Consider the following 22,589-nt stretch of genomic DNA (forward strand, 5'->3'; position numbering starts at 1 on the left):
GATGTTAGATCCAGTACCTTAACTCAAGATGAAAGTCTGCCTCTAGTTCTTCACTCAACTTTACTTTAGCTCTAAAAGTTTTCCTTCTCCCCGTGGGATACAAAAGCCACCAAAAACCAGCATCGTGGTGTGAGGGCACCTGTAGCAGCAGGTTCGACATTTCAGGTCAGAGCCTGGGCTTTGACCATTTGGAGAATGGAAGGGGAGTATGCACTTTACAATGCAAGCATCATTGTTCCTAAATATGTCATTTTTCAAACTTAGAAAACCAGCTTTTTAAAAAAAATTATTTTATGTTGGAGCATAGTTGATTAACAATATTGTGCTATTTTCAGGTCATATTTTGTTAATTATCAGTATAATTAGGGCACACACTGACTCCACTCCAATCTCTACCTTCTATGTCAGGTCAGTTCAGCTCAGTCATGTCCAGCTCTTTGCAACCCCATGGACTGCAGCACTCCAGGCTTCCCTGTCCATCACCAAGTCCCAGAGCTTGCTCAAACTCACGCCCATTGAGTTTGTGATGCCATGCAACCATCTCATTCTCTTTTGTCACCTTCTCCTCCTACTGTCAATCTTTCCCAGCTTCAAGGTCTTTCTAAGGAGTGAGCTCTTCACATCAGGTGACCAAAGTTTGGAGTTTCAGGTTCAGCATCAGTTCTTCCAATGAATATTCAAGACCGATCTTCTTTAGGATTGACTGGTTTGATCTTGCAGTCCAGGGGAATCTCAAGAGTCTTCTCCAATATCACAGTTCAAAAGCATCAATTCTTTGGTGCCCAGCTTTCTTTATGATCCAACTCTTACACCCATACATGACTACTGGAAAAAACCATAGCCTTGACTAGATGGACCTTTGTTGGCAAAGTAATGTCTCTGCTTTTTAATGTGCTGTCTAGGTTGGTCATAGCTTTTCTTCCAAGGAGCAAGCATCTTTTAATTTCATGGCTGCAGTCACATCCTATGTAGTTTTTACTTAAATGCAACTTAGGAAACCCCACAGTATGGAGTCTCATCAGTTATGTTGGCACTCTCTGGGACTTACACTCACAATCCATACATATGCACACCTTATAAAAGGGCGGCTGGCTGATATTTCTAAATTATCTACTTCTATCCACTCCACTGTCTATTCAAAGACTACTATGAGGAATTTAGCATCTTCAGAGAAGTCTGGTGAGACAAACACTATGCACCTTACACCTCCATGGAAAAGAAAGAGGCTAAGCACATACCATGTGGTAATTAATGATTCTGCAATAAGAATAGGTTATTGTGAGTTTTATTTGAGCTCACAGAGTTTAAAATTCAACTTTATTTAAATTTTAATATATAAGGTTGCTTTCTCTGCTCAAACTAGCCAGCCTGAGCAGGAAATTATTGTCATGGTGAATGACTATGAAATAAATAGCCCACATTTGCCCTGCCAAGTGGAAAAAAATTGTGTAAATGTACCTTATTGCAGATTATACTAGCATATGCTTTGGCCCTGACCCTTCTATAAAAACTCTCAGATGAAATGAAATGGTACACTGATTGAACAACTTCCAATTAATTAAAAAGCAATCATTAATCAGTGTTACAACAGTTGGCGGTCCAAATAATTTTATTAGACCCCTAATAATTCTTTAATGCATTACTGCTTTGCTGTTTTTATGATACTAATCTTGCAAATTGAAAAAAAAAAAGTGGAAGTCTCAAAAATTCACTTCATTCAAATTATCAGAAACTTTCAACAGCAAATGTTTCTAATTTTTTGTGTTTTTTTTTGGGGGGGGGAAGTATTGACTATAACATATATTACTATGCAAAGATAATTATAAATAACTACATTAAAGCCTTAGAAAATTTACAAAATTATAAAGTAAATGGATGATACCAGAGACGATTCTTCTTTTTTTGATTGTGTTAGTTATCCAGAAGGTGATACATTGTTCCCATTCATTGTGGAACAGATCGGAAATCAGTGGTAGACTTACTAAGTGCTATACTTTGGGAATATGTTGTATGTAAGTGCACCATGGGATTAAACTATAAGGTAATTAATTTTTAAGGTTATTTAGCATTAGAACTACTTTGCATTAATGTCTCTTACTTCAACATAATACAAATAATGTCATCTTCAGTAGAGAAAAATCAACCTGAGATTATTATCTATAATAGGCCCAACAAAATTTCATCTAATTTTTTATAAACTTCTATAGAACATTATTTACATTCAAAGCATTATTCATTGTGGGTTAAAACTAAGATTGAAGTCTGTTCCTAAGGAGAGTTTGGGAATAGTTAGAAGTTGATCCCCCAAATTAATTTAGTTAAAATTATGCAACTTACACTGAATTCAATGGACTTAAATGTACTCTCAGATAGCCTTCAGGGGAAAGTTGCAAAAGATTTATACTGACCAAACAGGTCATTAAGAAATAAAAGATTTAAACAAAATAAACTTTTTTGATAAAAAATTTTAAAGGGTTTCCTTCTGCCCGTGTGCCAAATAGACATGGAATAGTGTTCTCAGTCCAAATGAGAAAAAGTACCTAATTTCTCTATAATAATTGTAAGAAATGTTTTAAGCTAGTAAACCAAAGTATTATAGTAACTTTATATATATTTACTCAATTTATTGCTATCCACATTGCAAGAGTGAAGAAACTGTAAGCTAAGATATATTTCATTTGTCACACAGTGAATGACTAACCAAAGCAAGACTGGAGCCAGGGCTTCTCAGGTGGCACTGATGGTAAAGAATCCACTTGCCAATGCAGGAAACATAATAAGATACAGGTTTGACTCCTGGACCAGGAAGATCCCTTGGAGGAGGAAATGGCAACCCACTCCAGTATTCTTGCCTGAAAAATTAAATGAACAGAGGAGCCTGGCGGGCTGCAGTCCATATGGTCGTAGAGTTGGACATGACTTAGCAACTGAAAAACAACATAGTAATTATATGTACAGTTGCATTGTACAAATAATTGAATTGAAATTAGTGTTAATCTTGGCATAGATCTATTATCTATCCATCTATATTTAAGCTCATTAGATTACTTACCTATTAGAGTTCTATAGTTAATTTGCATTTTAAAAATAATATGTGAATGTGAAATTGTTAGTCCTTCAATCATGTCTGATTCTGCGATCCCATGGACTGTAATCCACCAGGCTCCTCTGTCCATGGCATTCTTCAGGTGAGAATACTAGAATGGGCAGTCATTCCCTTCTCTAAGGGATCTTCCGCATCCAGGGATTGAACCTGGGACACTCACATTGCAGGCAGATACTTCCCTGCCTGATCTACAAAGTCTCAAAATATGAGACTAGGGAAATATATATGCAATGGTATGTGTGTGGCCGTGTTGTAAGTGGGTAGATTTCAATCTCTATCCAATAAGTATTCATCACTAGATTACACTCAAAAAAAACCTACAGCAGTTCCTAATGATTTCATTGTGATAATTTCCCTATATTTAGAAAATCCTGTCTACCTATACTATGCCACCTCCTACCTGCTCACTGCCTTTAATGGCAGTGCCTTTTCCAGTGCCAAAGATATAAAGAAGATCCTGGACAGAGCAAGGACCAATGAGGTAGATGATGACCTGGCTCAACAAGGTCACCAGTGAGCGAAAAGGAAAACAACACTGAAGATATCAGTCACTGTCCAGGGTATTAATGAGCTGGCCAGCACATCTGCCTCCAGAGGGTGACTCTGAAGCTCCTGCTGATGCTTCAGCCCAGGCATCAGCAGAGAAAAGAGAGAGGAAGAAGGAGGAGGTGGAGGAGTCAGATTACTCCATGGATTTTGTCTTCTTCAAATAGAGTTCTGCTCCCCTGCAAAAGTGATGCCATGCCATTTCTTATCAGTGGTATCACTTTTGCCTCAGCAAAGCAGGAAACTAGGGTTTGATCCCTGGGTCGGGAAGATCCAAGGGAGAAGGGAATGCTACCTACTCCAGTATTCTTGCCTGGAAAATCCCATGGACAGAGGACCCTGTGTACATGGGGTCACAATGAGTTGGACACGACTGAATGACTAACACATGCATACTAAATAGAAGCAAATCATTAGATCCAGACCACACCTAAGGACAGAAAATTACATGGAGGTAACTTATATGGGTGGGCCTCCCTGGTGGTGCTAGCAGCAAAGAACTCACTTGCTAATGTAGGAGACCTAAAAGATGTGGGTTTGATCCCTGGGTTTTAGAGATTCTTTGGAGGAGGGCATGGCAGCCCATTCCAGTATTCTTGTCTGGAGAATCCCATGGACTGAGGAGTCTGACAAGTGACAGTCCATAGGGTCACACAGAGTCGGACATGACTGAAGTCACTTAGCACACACACAACTCATGTGGGTACCAAGAAGTGGGGATCCTTGGGACCCATTTTAGAAGGTTGCCTACCATATGTGTTTTCTCAGCCACCAAACAAGTCTTGTGGCTCAGTTGGTAAAGAATCCACCTGCAATGCCGGAGACCTGGATTTGATCCCTTGTTTGGGAAGATCCCCTGGAGAAGGACATGGCAACCCACTGCAGTATTCTCTCTTGGAGAATCCCCATGGACAGAGGAGCCTGGCAGGCTACAGTCCATGGGGTTGCAGAGTCAGACATGACTGAGTGACTAAGCACACACACACAAAGACAAGTGTCTCTAAAAGTGAAGACAGTTTAGAGCTGTATTAATCACTGCTGCTAAGTCACTTCAATTGTGTCCGACTCTTTGCCACAACTATGGACTTTAGTCTACCAGGTTCCTCTGTCCATGTGATTATCCAGGCAAGAATACTGGAGTGGGTTGCCATTTCCTCCTCCAGGGGATCTTTCTGATCCAGGGATTGAACTCACATCTCTAAGTTTTCTGTATTGGCAGATGGGTTCTTTACCACTAGTCCCACTTGGAAACCCCATTACTTAATCACTAGGCCTGAAAATTTTGTGAGAAAGACAATGATCTGGTTGAATTCATTAAGAATACAAGCAAAATACAAAGTGCTGTAATAAAAAATAATTATTTAATTATTTTTAGTATTAAAAATGTTTTATTTTTATTTGTTTATTTTTAAATTTTATTTTATTTTTAAACTTTACATTATTGTATTAGTTTTGCCAAATATCAAAATGAATCCGCCACAGGCATACATGAGTTCCCCATCCTGAACCCTACTCCCTCCTCCCTCCCCATACTATCCCTCTGGGTCGTCCCAGTGCACCAGCCCCAAGCATCCAGTATCGTGCATCGAACCTGGACTGGCAACTCATTTCATACATGATATTTTACATGTTTCAATGCCATTCTCCCAAATCTTCCCACCCTCTCCCTCTCCCACAGAGTCCATAAGACTGTTCTATACATCAGTATCTCTTTTGCTGTCTCGTACACAGGGTTATTGTTACCATCTTTCTAAATTCCATATATATGCGTTAGTATACTGTAAAAGCATAAGCATAGTATGTCACATCATAGGAATTATCATTTGAGCTGAGTCTTTAAAAGATGGAGAAGATATGAAAAAGGTGGAGAGGAGGGAGTTATAGGTGGATAAAACATCTTTAGCAAAGACACAATGGTACCAAATCTCATGTTTGGATAAAAAATTACAAGTAGGGTAGTATAGTGGGTGTCCAGAGTGTGGACAGGAGGGTAAAGAAAATACATTCAGAAAGGAAGCCTGAGCTCTCCTCTCTGAAAGACTTTATCATATAGAGTATTCTATTGTCAGCTGCAGTCACCATGCTGTGCATTCCATCCCTAGGACTGATTTATTTATAACTGGAAGTCTGTATGTTTTGATCACATTCATCTTTATGCACACCTGTGCTTTTGCTTTAAGCAACCATTTCAAGATCAATACAAATATCAGATCATTGTGTTGTACACCTAAATTAATATAATTTTATATGTCATTTATGGGCTTCCCAGGTGGCTCAAAGAATCTTCCTGCCAAGCTGGAGATGTGGGTTTAATCGCTGGGTCAGGAAGATCCCCCAGAGAAGGAAAGGACAATCCTTTCCAGTATTCTTGCTGGAGAATTCCATGGAAAAAGCCTGGCAGGCTACAGTCCATTGGGTCACAGAGACATGACTTAGTAACTAAACTACCACCACCATATGTCAATTATTAATATATCTCCATTTTTTAAAAAAAGAAAGAAAGTCAGAGGCCTTGTCAAACAGAGCCTTAAATGCACATAGAGAAACTAAGAAGTTTTTAGGTGTGTTTTGAGTCCATCCTGTTTTCTGTTGTTTCCATCAAAACTATGTTTCTAGCTCAGCATATATCCAGAGAGGCATCTTTCACTTCTCCAAATTCCCCAAGGTAGTTACACAAGGGACCCGCATTTTCTATAAATCAGCACTGTATGGGTTATAGTGTATCAACTGAGGTTTATGTCACAAGAATCAAGCAACAGGGGTGACTGGATTCTCTGCAGTGTTTGAACAGGAGACATTTCTTTCTAATTTGGCTAGTCTTTTGTTGTGAGTGTTGTACGTCATGTGTACGTTTATTGAGAGTAAATGTGCAGGTTGGCCCTTTCATTTCTTTTTTTTTTTTCTTTCTTTCTTTTTTTTTTTTTTAATTTTATTTTATTTTTAAACTTTACATAACTGTATTAGATTTGCCAAATATCAAAATGAATCCGCCACAGGTTTACATGTGTTCCCCATCCTGAACCCTTCTCCCTCCTCCCTCCCCATTCCATCCCTCTGGGTCGTCCCAGTGCACCAGCCCCAAGCATCCAGTATCGTGCATCGAACCTGGACTGGCAACTCATTTCATACATGATATTTACATGTTTCAATGCCATTCTCCCAAATCATTTCTATTACTGTTCTTCAACTTCTCAACTCTCACCTGCATCAGAGTCAACTGTTAGAGTGTTCCTGGACCTTGTTCAAGACATACTGAATCAGAATTTCTGGGATTATTGCCAAGAAATCTCCACCTTAAAAATAATACCCACGTCACTGAATGGATACTGATGTTGAAACCAAATGCCAAATTCTCTAGTGTTTTAAATATTAGCATGGATTTGGGAAATAAAGCAGCTTAATGTTGCTATGAAGACATGTACTTACTCAGAGAACATAGTTGACTTTTGAAGGCTGAATAAAACTATTGGTTTCAGTTCTGGCTTGAAGCTATAGCTTTTTTCCTCTAATTGCCTTTCTTTTACTCTCCATGAGTGCCTTACTTTACATTTATGAGTCTAGGTAGTTTATCTACCATTTAACATTTTCCTTTTCCCTAAGCAGTATATGAAACTATCAATATTTTGTATTCTCAAAGAAAGGTAACTTTGATTTATACCAGTATTGACAACATTTCTGTAGTATGTGTAATACAGACAAATAATACATAATTTAATAAATTACTTATAAATATTCAACCATTTCATAAAGCCTTCAATGTGTTATATACATGATGATAATAATTATTAATGCCAATATACTCATGCATTTAGTTTAGAAATGATACCAATTTTCTCACAATTGTATGATGTGTAAATAAAATAGAATCCAAATTTGTTGTGATAATTTATATTTTATTGTAAGTTTTCAACTGCTTATGAGGGCCCTGCTGTAATCAAGCTAACTTAGGAGTAGTTTAAACCAGTAAAACTGCTCTATCTGAATCATATACACAACTGTCAGGCTTTTGTTTCCTTAATTAGCATCTGATTTTTCTCTGGAAATTAAAACTACATGATAAGCTTGTCACCTAAAGGTTGAATTTAAATAAAATGATATTTTAGATGTGTACAGAAAAGTTTTAACTTCACCTATCAAAATTGGAATTAAAAAATAGTATTTTTACATTGAAAATATTTTTGCATTGTCAATGTTACTTTATTGGCATTATGAACTATTTGCATAGGGATCCTCTCAGATGTGAACTTCTTAGTAGCCAGGACTTTATCTTATACATCTTTGATATATATGGCTTACCATACCCTCTAGAACATTTGAATATATACACAATTAATGAATAATTTGTGAATAGCTTGAGATGTGAGTTCAATCCCTGGGTCAGGAAGATCCCCTGGAGGAGGAAATGGCAACCCACTCCAGTGTTCTTGCCTTGGAAAATCCCATGGACAGAGGAGCCTGGTGGGCTACAGTCCATGGGGTCACAAAGAGTCAGACATAGTGACTAACCAATAACCCAACAAAACAAGCTTTATTGGCATCCCATCCTGCTGATCTGGGCCTTGGACTTCCTGATGAGTTGCTCCTTCTCAGCCTCTGCGTTCACATAGAATATGTGGGGTATGATGTAGCTGGAATGGATCAGACGCTGGGAACAGGCATAATGAAATTCAGAGGGAAGACCTGACAGGTTGCCTGCTATAGACACCAGCACCCCAAGAAGTAGGCGAGTGTGTAGATGGACAGGAAGTTGATAATCTGCGTGGCCTATGGCTTGACCACACCTTGTCCATATTGATGTCACATATGATGCCTCTACTGTCCTGCTTGCTCTCAAAGTCTGGGTTTTGAAGTGAGGCCAGACGCTGACTTGACCTGAGAGTCCTGAGAGTAGCTGTGATCTCCCTCAGCAGATGATGGGGAAAGAAACCTTCAGAAACTCTCACCAACTTCCTTAGCCTTGCTGGCCAATCTCCTAGGCCAGGCTCCATATCCCAGCAGGGGCTCGCCCAGCCTGACTAAAGTTGGTGGGCTTAGAGCCCCTGTGAGTCAGGACAGAGTGACATATGGCTCTGAAGGACGGTGAATCCACTCCAGGAGGCCTGGTGAGTGTGGAAAATGATAACTGCATCCAACCCCATGGAAGAAGAAGCCTTGCTTGATGTGTCTGCAGACCTGGGACCAAGTGGGAGCTCCCCCCACCCAAAAACAACACTCTGGAGGAAAGCTCCTACAAGACTTCTGGAAAAGAATACCATTTCCAACACCATGGCCACTGTGCCCTGCAGGGCCTATTGCAGCTATAACCCTAGTTGAAAAGCTTATTTCCTTTTAATATGCCTTTTGATATTTCTTATCATTGGAATTGGTCACCTATGGCTGCATAATAGATCATGATAGAACATTTTGGGGTCAGGAATTCTAAAAAGTGAAAGTCTCCTAGAAGTGTCTGCCTTTTTGCCACCCCATGAACTGTGGCCTGTCAGGCTTCTCTGTCCATGGAATTCTTCAGGCAATAATATTGGAGTGAGTTGCCATTTCCTTCTCCAGGGGGTCTTCCTAACTCAGGGATCAAACCCAGGTCTCCTGATTTGCAGGCAGATAAAGTCTTTACCCATCTGAGCCACCAGGGAAGCCCTTAATGAATTCTAAAAGGGTATGTCTTAATATCTGCCCCCAGGAAGTCTAGAAGACTTGACAGCTGAGGGCTGGAATCTCTGGGAAGCTCTTATGTGTCAGAAGCCCAAAGTCTCTGAAACTTTTTGCTTTCTGCAGCTAAATAAGCTCCAAGTAAGAGGGGAATCCCTGGTGGTCCAGATGGTAATGAATCTGCCTGCAATGCAGGAAACCTGGGTTCTATCCCTGCATCAGGAAGGTCCCCACCCCATGGAGAAGAGCATGGCAACCCACTCCAGTATTCTTGCCTGGAAAATCCTATGGACAGAGGACCCTGGCAGACTACAGATCATAGGGTCACAAAGAGTTAGACATGACTGAGTGATTCACACTTTCAAGGAGTGGTATTGATCTTCCCCGGATGCTCAGTGGTAAAGAAACTGCCACCAATGCAAGAGATGCTGGTTCAATCCCTGGGTCAGAAAGATTCCTTGGAGAAGGAAATAACAACGCACTCCAGGATTCTTGCCTGGAAAATTCCATGAACAGAGGAGCCTGAAGGGCTACAGTCCATCATGTTGCAAAAGAGTTGGACACAACTTAGAGACTAAAACAAAAACAATAAGTGCTGTTAGTCTTATCAATAAAGCATAAATGTTGGAGGTTCATTCATGTTGTTTAAGCACATATCACTGTTTTGTTTCCTGTTTTTATTACATAATTTTATAGTATGGATAGGCTACTGTTAATCTATTCACCAAAAGATAGACATTTGAATTGTTCCCTGTTTGAGGCCGTATGCATAATACCTCCATGAACATATGCATACAGGTTTTCTGTGGATGTTCCTTTCATTCTCTTAGGTAGACATCTGGTAGTGGAATTGTTGGCTTATGAATTCACATTCAGTGTTTAATTCTTGAGCTTCCTTTGTGGCTCAGATGGTAAAGAATCTGCCTGCAATGCAGGAGACCTGGGTTCAATGCCTGGGTTGGGAAGATCCCCTGGTGAACGGAAAGGCTACCCACTCTAGTATTCTGGCCTGGAGAATTCCATGGGCTGTATAGACCATGGGGTCACAAAGAATCACAACAGAGAGAATCTTACTTCACATGTCAGTGTTTAAAGAAAGTTCCAACCTATTTTCTAAAGTGACTTTACAGCTTTATATTTCCACCAGCAGTCCTTTCTATCAGGAATCCCTTTTATTTCTCTGAGAAATGATTTGTCAATTTCTGTTTATAATTCCTACCTTTATTTTGCTAAATTTATTCCTAAATATTTTACTATCTTTGACTCTATTGTGACTTGAATTTTTTATCAGTTCTTTTTTTTCTGTTTTTTTTTTTCTAGTATATTAGATATACAATAGCCATTTTTAATTTTGTTCTTGATGTACTCCCCTGATTATACCTATAAGTTTCTTTGTGGATATTTTAGGGTTTCCAACCTACAGGGTCTTGATACTTTTTGATACACTTTTTTTTCTTTTCAATCTGAATACTTTTAAATTTTTAATTTTTTTTGTATGTTCTGTATTTTTTATTTGTTTATTTTTTTTACTTTACAATATTGTATTGGTTTTGCCATACATCAACATGCATCCACCACGGGTGTACGTGTATTCCCCATCCTGAACCCTAATTTTATTTTTATTTGGTTGCACTAAATAAATCCTCAAGTGCAATGGTTAATATGTGGTAAGAACGTACATTCTTGCCATAAGCTCAATATTAGAAAGAATATGTTTGGTCTCTCACCATTGAATATAATGCTGGCTATGGGCTTCTTTAGCATAGATAGACTACGTCAAATTGAGGATGTTGCCTTATATTCATTATTCGCTGAGGGCCTTTTCTTTTTTTTTAATCATGAATGGATGAGATTTTGTCAAATGCTAATGCTGAGTCTATCAAAATGCTTATGCAATTTTTTGTTCTTTTTTCTATTAATATGATATACCACATTGATTATAATACTGCTGCTAAGTCACTTCAGTCTTGTCTGACTCTGTGCGACCCCATAGACGGCTGCCCACCAGGCTCCCCCATCCCTGGGATTCTCCAGGCAAGAACACTGGAGTGGGTTGCCATTTCCTTCTCCAATGCATGAAAGTGAAAAGTGAAAAGTGAAAGTGAGTCACTCAGGCATGACCGACTTTTAGCGACCCTACAGACTGCAGCCTACCAGGCTCCTCCACCCATGGGATTTTCCTGGCAAGAGTACTGGAGTGGGGTACCATTGCCTTCTCTGTGATTATAATACTATTAGATGTTAAACTAACCTTACATCCCTAGGATAAATGATATTTGGTCATTATATATTAGCTTTATAATATAATTCTGGGATTGACTGCTAATATATTTTTAAGCAATTTTTGTATCTGTGTTTATGAGGTTAATCCATGCTTTTTTTCCCCTGATATTTTGATTGACTTTTGGTAAGAAGAATAAGCTGGTAAGTGTTTTCTCCTCTATTTTCTGAAGGAGTTTATGAAGTATTGATATTATGTAGTCTATAAATTGGAGATCAGATCAGATTAGTTGCTCACTCGTGTCTGACTCTTTGCGACCCCATGAATCGCAGCACGCCAGGCCTCCCTGTCTATCACCAACCCCCGGAGTTCACTCAGACTCACATCCATCGAGTCAGTGATGCCATCCAGCCATCTCATCCTCTGTCGTCCCCTTCTCCTCCTGCCCCCAATCCCTCCCAGCATCAGAGTCTTTTCCAGTGAGTCAACTCTTCGCATGAGGTGGCCAAAGCACTGGAGTTTCAGCTTTAGCATCATTCCTTCCAAAGAAATCCCAGGGCTGATCTCCTTCAGAATGGACTGGTTGGATCTCCTTGCAGTCCAAGGGACTCTCAACAGTCTTCTCCAATACCACAGTTCAAAAGCATCAATTCTTCGGCACTCAGCCTTCTTCACAGTCCAACTCTCACATCCATACATGACCACAGGAAAAACCATAGCCTTGACTAGACGGACGTTTGTTGGCAAAGTAATGTCTCTGCTTTTGAATATGCTATCTAGGTTTGTCATAACTTTCCTTCCAAGGAGTAAGCATCTTTTAATTTCATGGCGGCAGTCACCATCTGCAGTGATTTTGGAGCCCAGAAAAATAAAGTCTGACACTGTTTCCACATCTATTTCCCATGAAGTGGTGGGACCGGATATCATGATCTTCGTTTTCTGAATGTTGAGCTTTAAGCCAACTTTTTCACTCTCCACTTTCACTTTCATCAAGAGGCTTTTGAGTTCCTCTTCACTTTCTGCCATAAGGGTGGTGTCATCTGCATATCTGAGGTTATTGATATTTCTCCCGGCAATCTTGATTCCAGTTTGTATTTCTTCCAGTCCAGCGTTTCTCATGATGTACTCTGCATATAAGTTAAATAAACAGGGTGACAATATACAGCCTTGATGAACTCCTTTTCCTATTTGGAACGAGTCTGTTGGTCCATGTCCAGTTCTAACTGTTGCTTCCTGACCTGCATACAAATTTCTCAAGAAGCAGATCAGGTGGTCTGGTATTCCCATCTCTTTCAGAATATTCCACAGTTTATTGTGATCCACACAGTCAAAGGCTTTGGCATAGTCAATAAAGCAGAAATAGATGTTTTTCTGGAACTTAAATCCCTTACGATTATACAGTGGAAGTGAAAAATAGATTTAAGGGCCTTGATCTGATAGATAGAGTGCCTGATGAACTATGGACACAACTAAGTGACCTTGTTCAGGAGACAGGGATCAAGACCATTTCCATAGGAAAGAAATGCAAAAAAACAAATGGCTGTCTGGGGAGGCCTTACAAATAGCTGTGAAAAGAAGAGAAGTGAAAAGCAAAGGAGAAAAGGAAAGATATAAACATCTGAATGCAGAGTTCCAAAGAATAGCAAGAAGAGATAAGAAAGCCTTCTTCAGCAATCCATGCAAAGAAATAGAGGAAAACAACAGAATGGGAGAGACTAGGGATCTCTTCAAGAAAATCAGAGATACCAAAGGAACATTTCATGCAAAGATGGGCTTGATAAAGGAAAGAAATGGTATGGACCTAACAGAAGCAGAAGATCTTAAGAAGAGATGGCAAGAATACACAGAAGAAGTGTACAAAAAAGATCTTCACGACCCAGACAATCACGATGCTGTGATCACTGACCTAGAGTCAGACATCCTAGAATATGAAGTCAAGTGGGCCTTAAAAAGCATCACTATGAACAAAGCAAGTGGAGGTGATGGAATTCCAGTGGAGCTATTCCAAATCCTGAAAGATGATGCTGTGTAAGTGCTGCACTCAATATGCCAGCAAATTTGGAAAACTCAGCAGTGGCCACAGGACTGGAAAGGTCAGTTTTCATTCAAATCACAAAGAAAGGCAATGCCACAGAATGCTCAAACTACTGCACAATTGCACTCATCTCACATGCTAGTAAAGTAATGCTCAAAATTATCCAAGCCAGGCTTCAGCAATATGTGAACCGTGAACTTCCTGATGTTCAAGTTGGTTTTAGAAAAGTCAGAGGAACCAGAGATCAAATTGCCAACATCTGCTGGATCATCGAAAAAGCAAGAGAGTTCCAGAAAAACTTCTATTTCTGCTTTATTGACTATGCCAAAGCCTTTGACTGTGTGGATCACAATAAACTGTGGAATATTCTGAAAGAGATGGGAGTACCAGACCACCTGATCTGCCTCTTGAGAAATTTGTATGCAGGTCAGGAAGCAACAGTTAGAACTGGACATGGACCAACAGACTCGTTCCAAATAGGAAAAGGAGTTCATCAAGGCTGTATATTGTCACCCTGCTTATTTAACTTATATGCAGAGTACATCATGAGAAACGCTGGACTGGAAGAAATACAAACTGGAATCAAGATTGCCGGGAGAAATATCAATAACCTCAGATATGCAGATGACACCACCCTTATGGCAGAAAGTGAAGAGGAACTCAAAAGCCTCTTGATGAAAGTGAAAGTGGAGAGTGAAAAAATTGGCTTAAAGCTCAACATTCAGAAAACGAAGATCATGACATCCGGTCCCACCACTTCATGGGAAATAGATGTGGAAACAGTGTCAGACTTTATTTTTCTGGGCTCCAAAATCACTACAGATGGTGAATGCAGCCATGAAATTAAAAGACGCTTACTCCTTGGAAGGAAAGTTATGACAAACCTAGATAGCATATTGAAAAGCAGAGACATTACTTTGCCAACAAACGTCCGTCTAGTCAAGGCTATGGTTTTTCCTGTGGTCATGTATGGATGTGAGAGTTGGACTGTGAAGAAGGCTGAGCGCTGAAGAATTGATGCTTTTGAACTGTAGTATTGGAGAAGACTGTTGAGAGTCCCTTGGACTGCAAGGAGATCCAACCAGTCCATTCTGAAGAAGATCAGCCCTGGGATTTCTTTGGAAGGAATGATGGTAAAGTGAAACTCCAGTGCTTTGGCTACCTCATGGGAAGAGTTGACTCATTGGAAACGACTCTGATGCTGGGAGGGATTGGGGGCAGGAGGAGAAGGGGACGACAGAGGATGAGATGGCTGGATGGCATCACTGACTCGATGGATGTGAGTCTGAGTGAACTCTGGGAGTTGGTGATAGACAGGGAGGCCTGGCGTGCTGCAGTTCATGGGGTCGCAAAGAGTTGGACATGACTGAGTGACTGATCTGATCTGATCTGATCTTGCTTTTTCGATGATCCAGTGGATGTTGGCAATTTGATCTCTGGTTCCTCTGACTTTTCTAAAACCAGCTTGAACATCAGGAAGTTCACGGTTCACATATTGCTGAAGCCTGGCTTGGAGAATTTTGAGCATTACTTTACTAGCCTGTGAGATGAGTGCAATTGTGCGGTAGTTTGAGCATTTTTCTGAATTGCCTTTCCTTGGGATTGTCATGAAAACTGATCTTTTCCAGTCCTGTGGCCACTACTGAGTTTTCCAAATTTGCTGGCATATTGAGTGCAGCACTTTCACAGCATCATCTTTCAGGATTTGGAATAGCTTAACTGGAATTCCATCACCTCCACTAGCTTTGTTCATAGTGATGCTTTCTAAGGCCCACTTGACTTCACATTCCAGGATGTCTGGCTCTAGGTGAGTGATGACACCATTATGATTATCTGGGTCGTGAAGATCTTTTTTTGTACAGTTCTTCCATGTATTCTTGCCATCTCTTCTTAAGATCTTCTGCTTCTGTTAGGTCCATACCATTTCTTTCCTTTATCAAGCCCATCTTTGCATGAAATGTTCCTTTGGTATCTCTGATTTTCTTGAAGAGATCCCTAGTCTCTCCCATTCTGTTGTTTTCCTCTATTTCTTTGCATGGATTGCTGAAGAAGGCTTTCTTATCTCTTCTTGCTATTCTTTGGAACTCTGCATTCAGATGTTTATATCTTTCCTTTTCTCCTTTGCTTTTCACTTCTCTTCTTTTCACAGCTATTTGTAAGACCTCCCCAGACAGCCATTTGTTTTTTTGCATTTCTTTCCTATGGGAATGGTCTTGATCCCTGTCTCCTGTACAATGTCACCAACCTCATTCCATAGTTCATCAGGCACTCTATCTATCAGACCTAGTCCCTTAAATCTATTTCTCACTTCCACTGTATAATCATAAGGGGTATAATTTAGGTCATACCTGAATGGTCTAGTGGTTTTCCCTACTTTCTTCAATTTAATCTGAATTTGGCAATAAGGAGTTCATGGTCTGAACCACAGTCAGCTCCTGGTTTTGTTTTTGCTGGCTGTATAGAGCTTCTCCATCTTTGGCTGCAAAGAATATAATCCATCTGATTTCAGTGTTGACTATCTGGTGATGTCCATGTATAGACTCTTCTCTTGTATTGTTGGAAGAGGGTGTTTGTTATTGTTATAAATAGGTGAAGGCAATGGCAACCCACTCCAGTACTCTTGCCTGGAAAATCTCATGGAAGGAGGAGCCTTGTACGCTGCAGTCCATGGGGTCGCAAAGAGTCAGGCACGACTAAGGGACTTCACTTTCACTTTTCACTTTCATGCATTGGAGAATAAATGGCAACCTACTCCATTATTCTTGCCTGGAGAATCCCAGGGACAGAGGAGCCTAGTGGGCTGCCATATATGGGATCGCACAGATTCGGACAGACTGAAGCGACTTAGCAGCAGCAGCAGCAGTCTATAAATAGTTGCTAGACTTTCCCAGTGAAGCCTTGTGGGCATGACTTTTGCTTGGTTTCGAGATTTTTTATTAATGCTTAATTTTCCCCACTTGCTTCGATCTATTAAGATTTTCTAGTTCATTTTGACGCTAGTGACAAAGAACTTGCCCGCCAATGGAGAAGACATAACACTTTGGGTTTAATTCCTGGGTCGGGAAGATTCCCTGGAGGAGGGCATGGAAACTCACTCCAGTATTCTTGCCTGGAGAATATCAAGGACAGAGGAGCCTGGAGGGCTACAGTGCATAAGGTGTCAGAGTCAAACATGACTGAAGTGACTTAGCATGAACATATGTGACAATATATGACTTTCTAGGAATTTGTCCAGTTTATCTGTTTTGACTGAACTTTTGGAATAAATTTAAAATATTATTTTATAATATGAATTTCACTTATGGTATTTCACTTCTCCTTTATTCTCGATTATTATAATTTGGCCTTAGTCTTTTTTTCTTGGTTTAAGTTGCACTTTAAAATGTTAAGGCAGTTCTAATTCAAATTGGCTCAAAAAGTTATGGGATTTGATCAAAATATCATGAAGAATAAAGAAAGAAGATTTAGCAAAACATTCTTGAAGGCCTAAGGGACAAAATAGAATGAGTTAATGATTATCGTAATTGACCACAAAACTATTAATAAGTTGGTTATTCAATAAGCAATATGAATCAATGATAATTGGAGTTTGAATGGCTTGACTACTGGGAACACAGCAATTAACTGTGTAAGGTTTTGAGTATTTAATATTTACTAAGTTCGTATTTGAATTGACTTTATAATTTCTCATTGATAACTAGTTTCTAATATGGAAGGGATTTGGATAATAATGTTTATGCCAAATCAAGTTTAAAGAAATGTCATCATTGTTGTTTCAAAGATGAGATGAGTCAGAAAAGAAATGTCATTACTTTACCATACCATTTAGTAAATTACATACATAAGTCAAAAAAATTTCTATATTACTCTAATAAAAATATTCCCTTGTGAAAAGGTCAATTCTTACCTGAATACAGTAGTTGTCAAAGAGAAATGTTGCTGCTTACCTAACCAGATTTACAAATAGAAGGTGACATTTTTAAACCTTTAATCATAAGAAGTTTTACAAATATAGAATATAAGAGTTATATATTGAAAACAATAAACCCATAACTCATTTTGGACAGTATGAATAACCCATCTTTGATGTTGTTACAGTTTTTCCTCTGTTCTTATTTGGACATTTATTTTGTAATTGCATGTATCTCTGTGGCACAGTGTTGGAGCATTTAGTTGCTAACCAAAAGGTTGGGGGGTTCAAATCCACTCAGGGAAACCTTCCTCTCTGCACCTTTTAAGGAAGTCCTCAAAGGGTTTGTGGTTGTTTCTACTCTGCATCCTTTCCATGAAAGGCCAAAAAAGTCTCCTCTACTTCTATCCTCCTGTCCCAAGAATGAGTACAACTAGCAACTGTATCTCTTCACATTTTTCCCTTACTGTGCATGTTATAAAGCCCAGCATCTACTGTTATGTTAGGGGCTTCCCTGTTGGCTCAGATGGTAAGGAATCTGCCTGCAATACAGGAGACCAGGGTTTGATCCCTGGATCAGGAAGATCCCCTGGAGGAGGGCATGGCAACCCACTCCAGTATTCTTGCCTGGAGAATTCCATGGTCAGAGGAGCCTGGCAGGCTATAGAGTCCATGGGGTCACAAAATCGAACATGACTAACACACATTTTAATTGCCACAGTGACGCCTAGTCACATTTATTAAATAGTGGTTCTAAAAGTCCTATAGTGCACAGGAAAATTTCACACAACAAAATATTTGGCTTTAGCTAAAATACCAAAAACTCATATTTGAGAAACACTTTTAATAATAAGATATTACAATAGTGATTATATTTTGAGACACATTACTCATTGGGACAGATGTAAAATCTATATTTCAGGAGGATAAATATTTAAAACTACCAAAACAGACTTTCTCATGGGTAAAAATCAGTTTAAATTAATAACATGTTTATACATTATAAATGCAAGTCAGTATTGTAAATATAATTGGGAGAGGAATCTTGTCCCATCCTCACAGTAACTTATTAAACATTCCATTTCTCCCCCTTTTATGTTATCTGTGCCTGAACTGGTATACGATGATGGATTTCACTTTGTCATATATGAATATGTGAACATTTCTTAAGCTACTGCTGACAATGCTTTTTATTTCTTTAAATCAGTTTTAGCATAACAGAATATTGTAGGCTTGTCAGAATCCATCATGTGGTAAGATTTATATGCATTCTTTAAAAGCATCCAGACAGAGATCTAAAACAATGCCAATACTGTGAATCTTCAGTGGCATTGCAGATGAAGAATCTAACACAAATAACCAATCATTAAAAAAATGGAGTGAACATAATACTTGGATTTCCATAATCCTGGGTTTGGATATTAACTCCCCATTCCTCTAGATGTGTGACTTTGGACAAGATACTTCAATAACCTGGGGCACTTTATCCATCTGTAAAGTTTCATTAGATAAAATAAATAAATTGAAACATATCCATTATGTTATACCTTATTTGTTGAATTATGCCTGGTCTTCTTCAGCAAAGGACAGAGAAGTTGGTACCATACCACAGGTTGGGACTAAAACTCGTGATGTGATATTGACAGAGACAGTTTTTCAAAGCAATATTTTTTGACACGGTAGGAAGGAAATGCTGTTTACTTTGTCCTTTCTCATCATCAGCAAATAGTTTTAGGGTGCATCCTAACTGTCCATAATCTCTTATTTCTACTTCCCTAAGTTTATTTTAATTTTCATCTATAAAAAGTCATCTCTCCTTCATATTCCTTGTAATTTATCATCTTTTTAGGGGGGATCAGTTTGAGAAAGTTATTTAAATATGTAGATGATACTACTGAATAAAGTTATAGACACATATAAAAGCATATGTTTTATTCAATGAAAAATATCACTGTTTAGTGAAGATTGGTCTTGTTAACTCTGGTTTGATGGCTGCACTTTTGATGAAACATGAGCTAAATGATTGTCCTTAACTTTGGGGATGATTTTCAGGGATAAATTCTTGTGTAGTGCACTGCTAATTCTCTGACAGTGAGACAAGGAGAGTGCCCATAGTCATCTTTTTACCTTTTATACTTGACACAGTGCCTCAGTTTCCCATAAAGGAAAGGTCATCTGGAGTCCATATGAATGCTGATTTTTAAATGTTAATTATATTCACTATAAAAGCAATGATGGATCAGATTTTGTAATCATCTTTTCTCCTTGTATGTTTTTAACAGGTAACCCATTATTAACCAGCAGAGTCAACATATTGATTAATGTCCTAGATGTCAATGAATTTCCTCCAGAAATATCTGTGCCATATGAGACAGCTGTGTGTGAAAATGCCAAACCAGGACAGGTATCTTATCAATGTTGTTATTTAAGATTTTATAAAGACCTGCTATATGCATGTGTTTTAGGTTATGAGACCATGCATGCATATAGACATGGATCACATGTCTTCATAAAATAAACCATAAATGGTAGTATATTCTTTTGAATTAATGGCATGTGTTGCATGTGGAATTATTACCACATAGGATAAAAATGATGGCCTAGTGAATATATTCTATATAACTAACAGTTCTAGGATTGCATATTCTGCTATTTTCTATAGACTATGAAATTTCCAAAAAACTTGTGACTGCAAGTCCCGTAAGCAAAAAACTTTAGACTATAGTCTTCTATGATGTTTATTACTTTGTTCACATGCTTTTATGAAGGGGTGCATAGATAGTCTTAAGCCCATGAAGAATGGAAAACTTTCTCTGGTGGCCTTGAATAGAACATCTGGGTTATTCAAAATATCTGAATTACATTTTCTTACTAAGTATTACTCTGGAGGGAGGTTAGTGGGGAGAGCATATGGGAAAGGACCACATTGTTAATGAAAGTTACTGTCAAAATCCTAGCATTTATGTAGGTAATGGTGAGTAGCCAGCTTTTTTATAAACACTATTATAAAGGACTTCCCTGGTGGCTCAGATGGTAAAAAATCTGCCTGCAGTGAAGAAGACCTGGGTTCGATCCATGGGTCAGGAAGAGTCCCTGGAGAAGGGAATGACTACCCACTCTAGTAATCTTACCTCTAGAATTTCATAGGCAAAGGAGCAACAGTTCATGGGGTTGCAAAGATAGGACATGACTGAGCAACTAACACTTTCACTTTCATAAATGAATGAATGGAGATACGATATGATATGATATAATATGATTAATAATAGGAACCAGGCATGAGCAGATGGTAAGAGTGTGTTATGCAAAAAGAATACAATTAATCCAATATTGTGCACCCAGGTTCCAAAAGAAAAAGCCATCTATATGCTTTGGTTTGATGTCTATTTTAATTTCTTTTATATATAATAACTATTTAACTACTTATTTAAGTAAATTTGAAGTTTTAATTATTACTTGAGGAAATATCTTAATATTTGAAACTGTATCTTTATTAAAAACGTCCTTCTTTAATATCTAGTACTTGCTCCCATTTGAATGTCTTCTACTGCTTCATAGAATATTTCTCGCATGGCTCTAGTCATGTGATGTTCACTAGCCTTATATATATTTGATTAATATTAAATACATTTTAAAAGTTATCATTCACACTTGTTTGTTCCTAGTGCCTGGTAGCTATATGAGATAAGTGGCTACAATTTTTTTTAAAATCCTTTTATTGGAGTATACTTGGTTTCCAGTATTTAGTTTCAGGTGTACTGAAAATTGAATCAGTTATACATAGATGCATATCCATTCTTATTTCAGACTCTTTTCCCATATTGGCTATTATAGAATATAGAGTTCCCTGTGCTATACAATAGGTCCTTATTAGTTATATATTTAGCTTGTATTTGCTAATCCTAGTTTCCAAGTGGCTACCATTTTTATCAGTGTACATGCAGAGTGTTCCCATCAGTACAGAGACTTCTAGGGAACGGTGTTGCTCTATTACTTCTTTTGATAATTTGGAGAAAATTCCCTGGTAGTTCAGGTGGTAAGGAATGTGCCTTCATTGCAGACTCGGGTTCAATCCCTGGGTCAAGAAGATCCTCTGGAGAAGGGAATGGCAACTCACTCCAGTATTCTTGCCTGGAGAATTCCATGGACTGAGGAACCTGATGGGCTACAGTCCATGTGGTCATAAAGAGTTGGGTATGACTGAGCAACTAACACATTAATTTCATTAACTTTATTGCAGGATGACTTATTTAATCATATGTTCCCAAGTGATAAATTTGCACCTTTAACTTTAAATATATATATATATATATTTTTTTTTTAAGTTAAATGCTTTATCTCTTTAAATGACTGCAAATTTTTTTTGCTGGATTTCATTATTTGCAAAGTTATAAGAGGCTTCCCAGGTGATACAGAAGTAAATAATCCAACTGCCAATGTAAGAGACAAAAGAGACATGGGTTAGACACTTGGGTTGTGAAGATTTCCTGGAGTAGCAAATGGCAACCGATTCCAGTATTCTTGCCTGGAAAATCCCATGGACAGGGAAGTTTGGTCCATGGGGTCTATGGTCCATGGGGTCGCAAAAGAGTTTGAAACAACTGAGCGACTGAGCACACAGACAAAAAGTTAAAAGAAGTTTACCAAAATTTGACAACTTAGAAGCATTTACTATTTTCCAGAGTATTCCACCTGCCCCTCAAAGCTAGTCCTTTATTTTTAGGTAATGTGGGACATTGATTATATCATGGCAATCAGAATCATGTAATGCACCAATTGAAAGACTTTTGGAAATAGAACTCTAATGTTTCTATGTTTCTCTAATAAGTTAAAAAATTGGGAATAGTAGAAGTTATTAGAGATAACTTTATTTTCATATACTCAAAGTGGTAAGAAATCTGTGGCATCCCTGAAAGCTCTTTTTCCTAATAATTATATGTCAAGCATTTCGTATTCTTTTGGGCCACTGTGCTTAGTCACTCAGTTGTGTCCAACTCTTTGCAATCCCGTGGACTGCAGCCTGTCAGGCTCGTGTCCATGGGAATTCTCTGGGCAAAAATGCTAGAGTGGGTTGCCATGCCCTCCTCTAGGGAATCTTCCCAACCCAGGGATGGAACCCAGGTCT

The 22,589-nt window shown here is 38.6% G+C and overlaps 1 protein-coding gene across 1 annotated transcript in view; it reads left to right on the forward strand.

Moving 5' to 3' along the window:
- The window catches only part of CDH12 (cadherin 12), a 490,487-nt gene that overhangs the window by 459,034 nt on the left and 8,864 nt on the right, over positions 1-22,589 (forward strand). The window contains exon 9 of the mRNA XM_055554844.1: positions 19,747-19,868. Coding sequence (XP_055410819.1) covers positions 19,747-19,868 — 122 coding nt within the window. The remainder of the gene's footprint in view (positions 1-19,746; positions 19,869-22,589) is intronic.

This window comes from Bubalus kerabau, chromosome 18 (assembly GCF_029407905.1).
Source record: "Bubalus kerabau isolate K-KA32 ecotype Philippines breed swamp buffalo chromosome 18, PCC_UOA_SB_1v2, whole genome shotgun sequence".
NCBI classification, from domain to species: domain Eukaryota; kingdom Metazoa; phylum Chordata; class Mammalia; order Artiodactyla; family Bovidae; genus Bubalus; species Bubalus kerabau.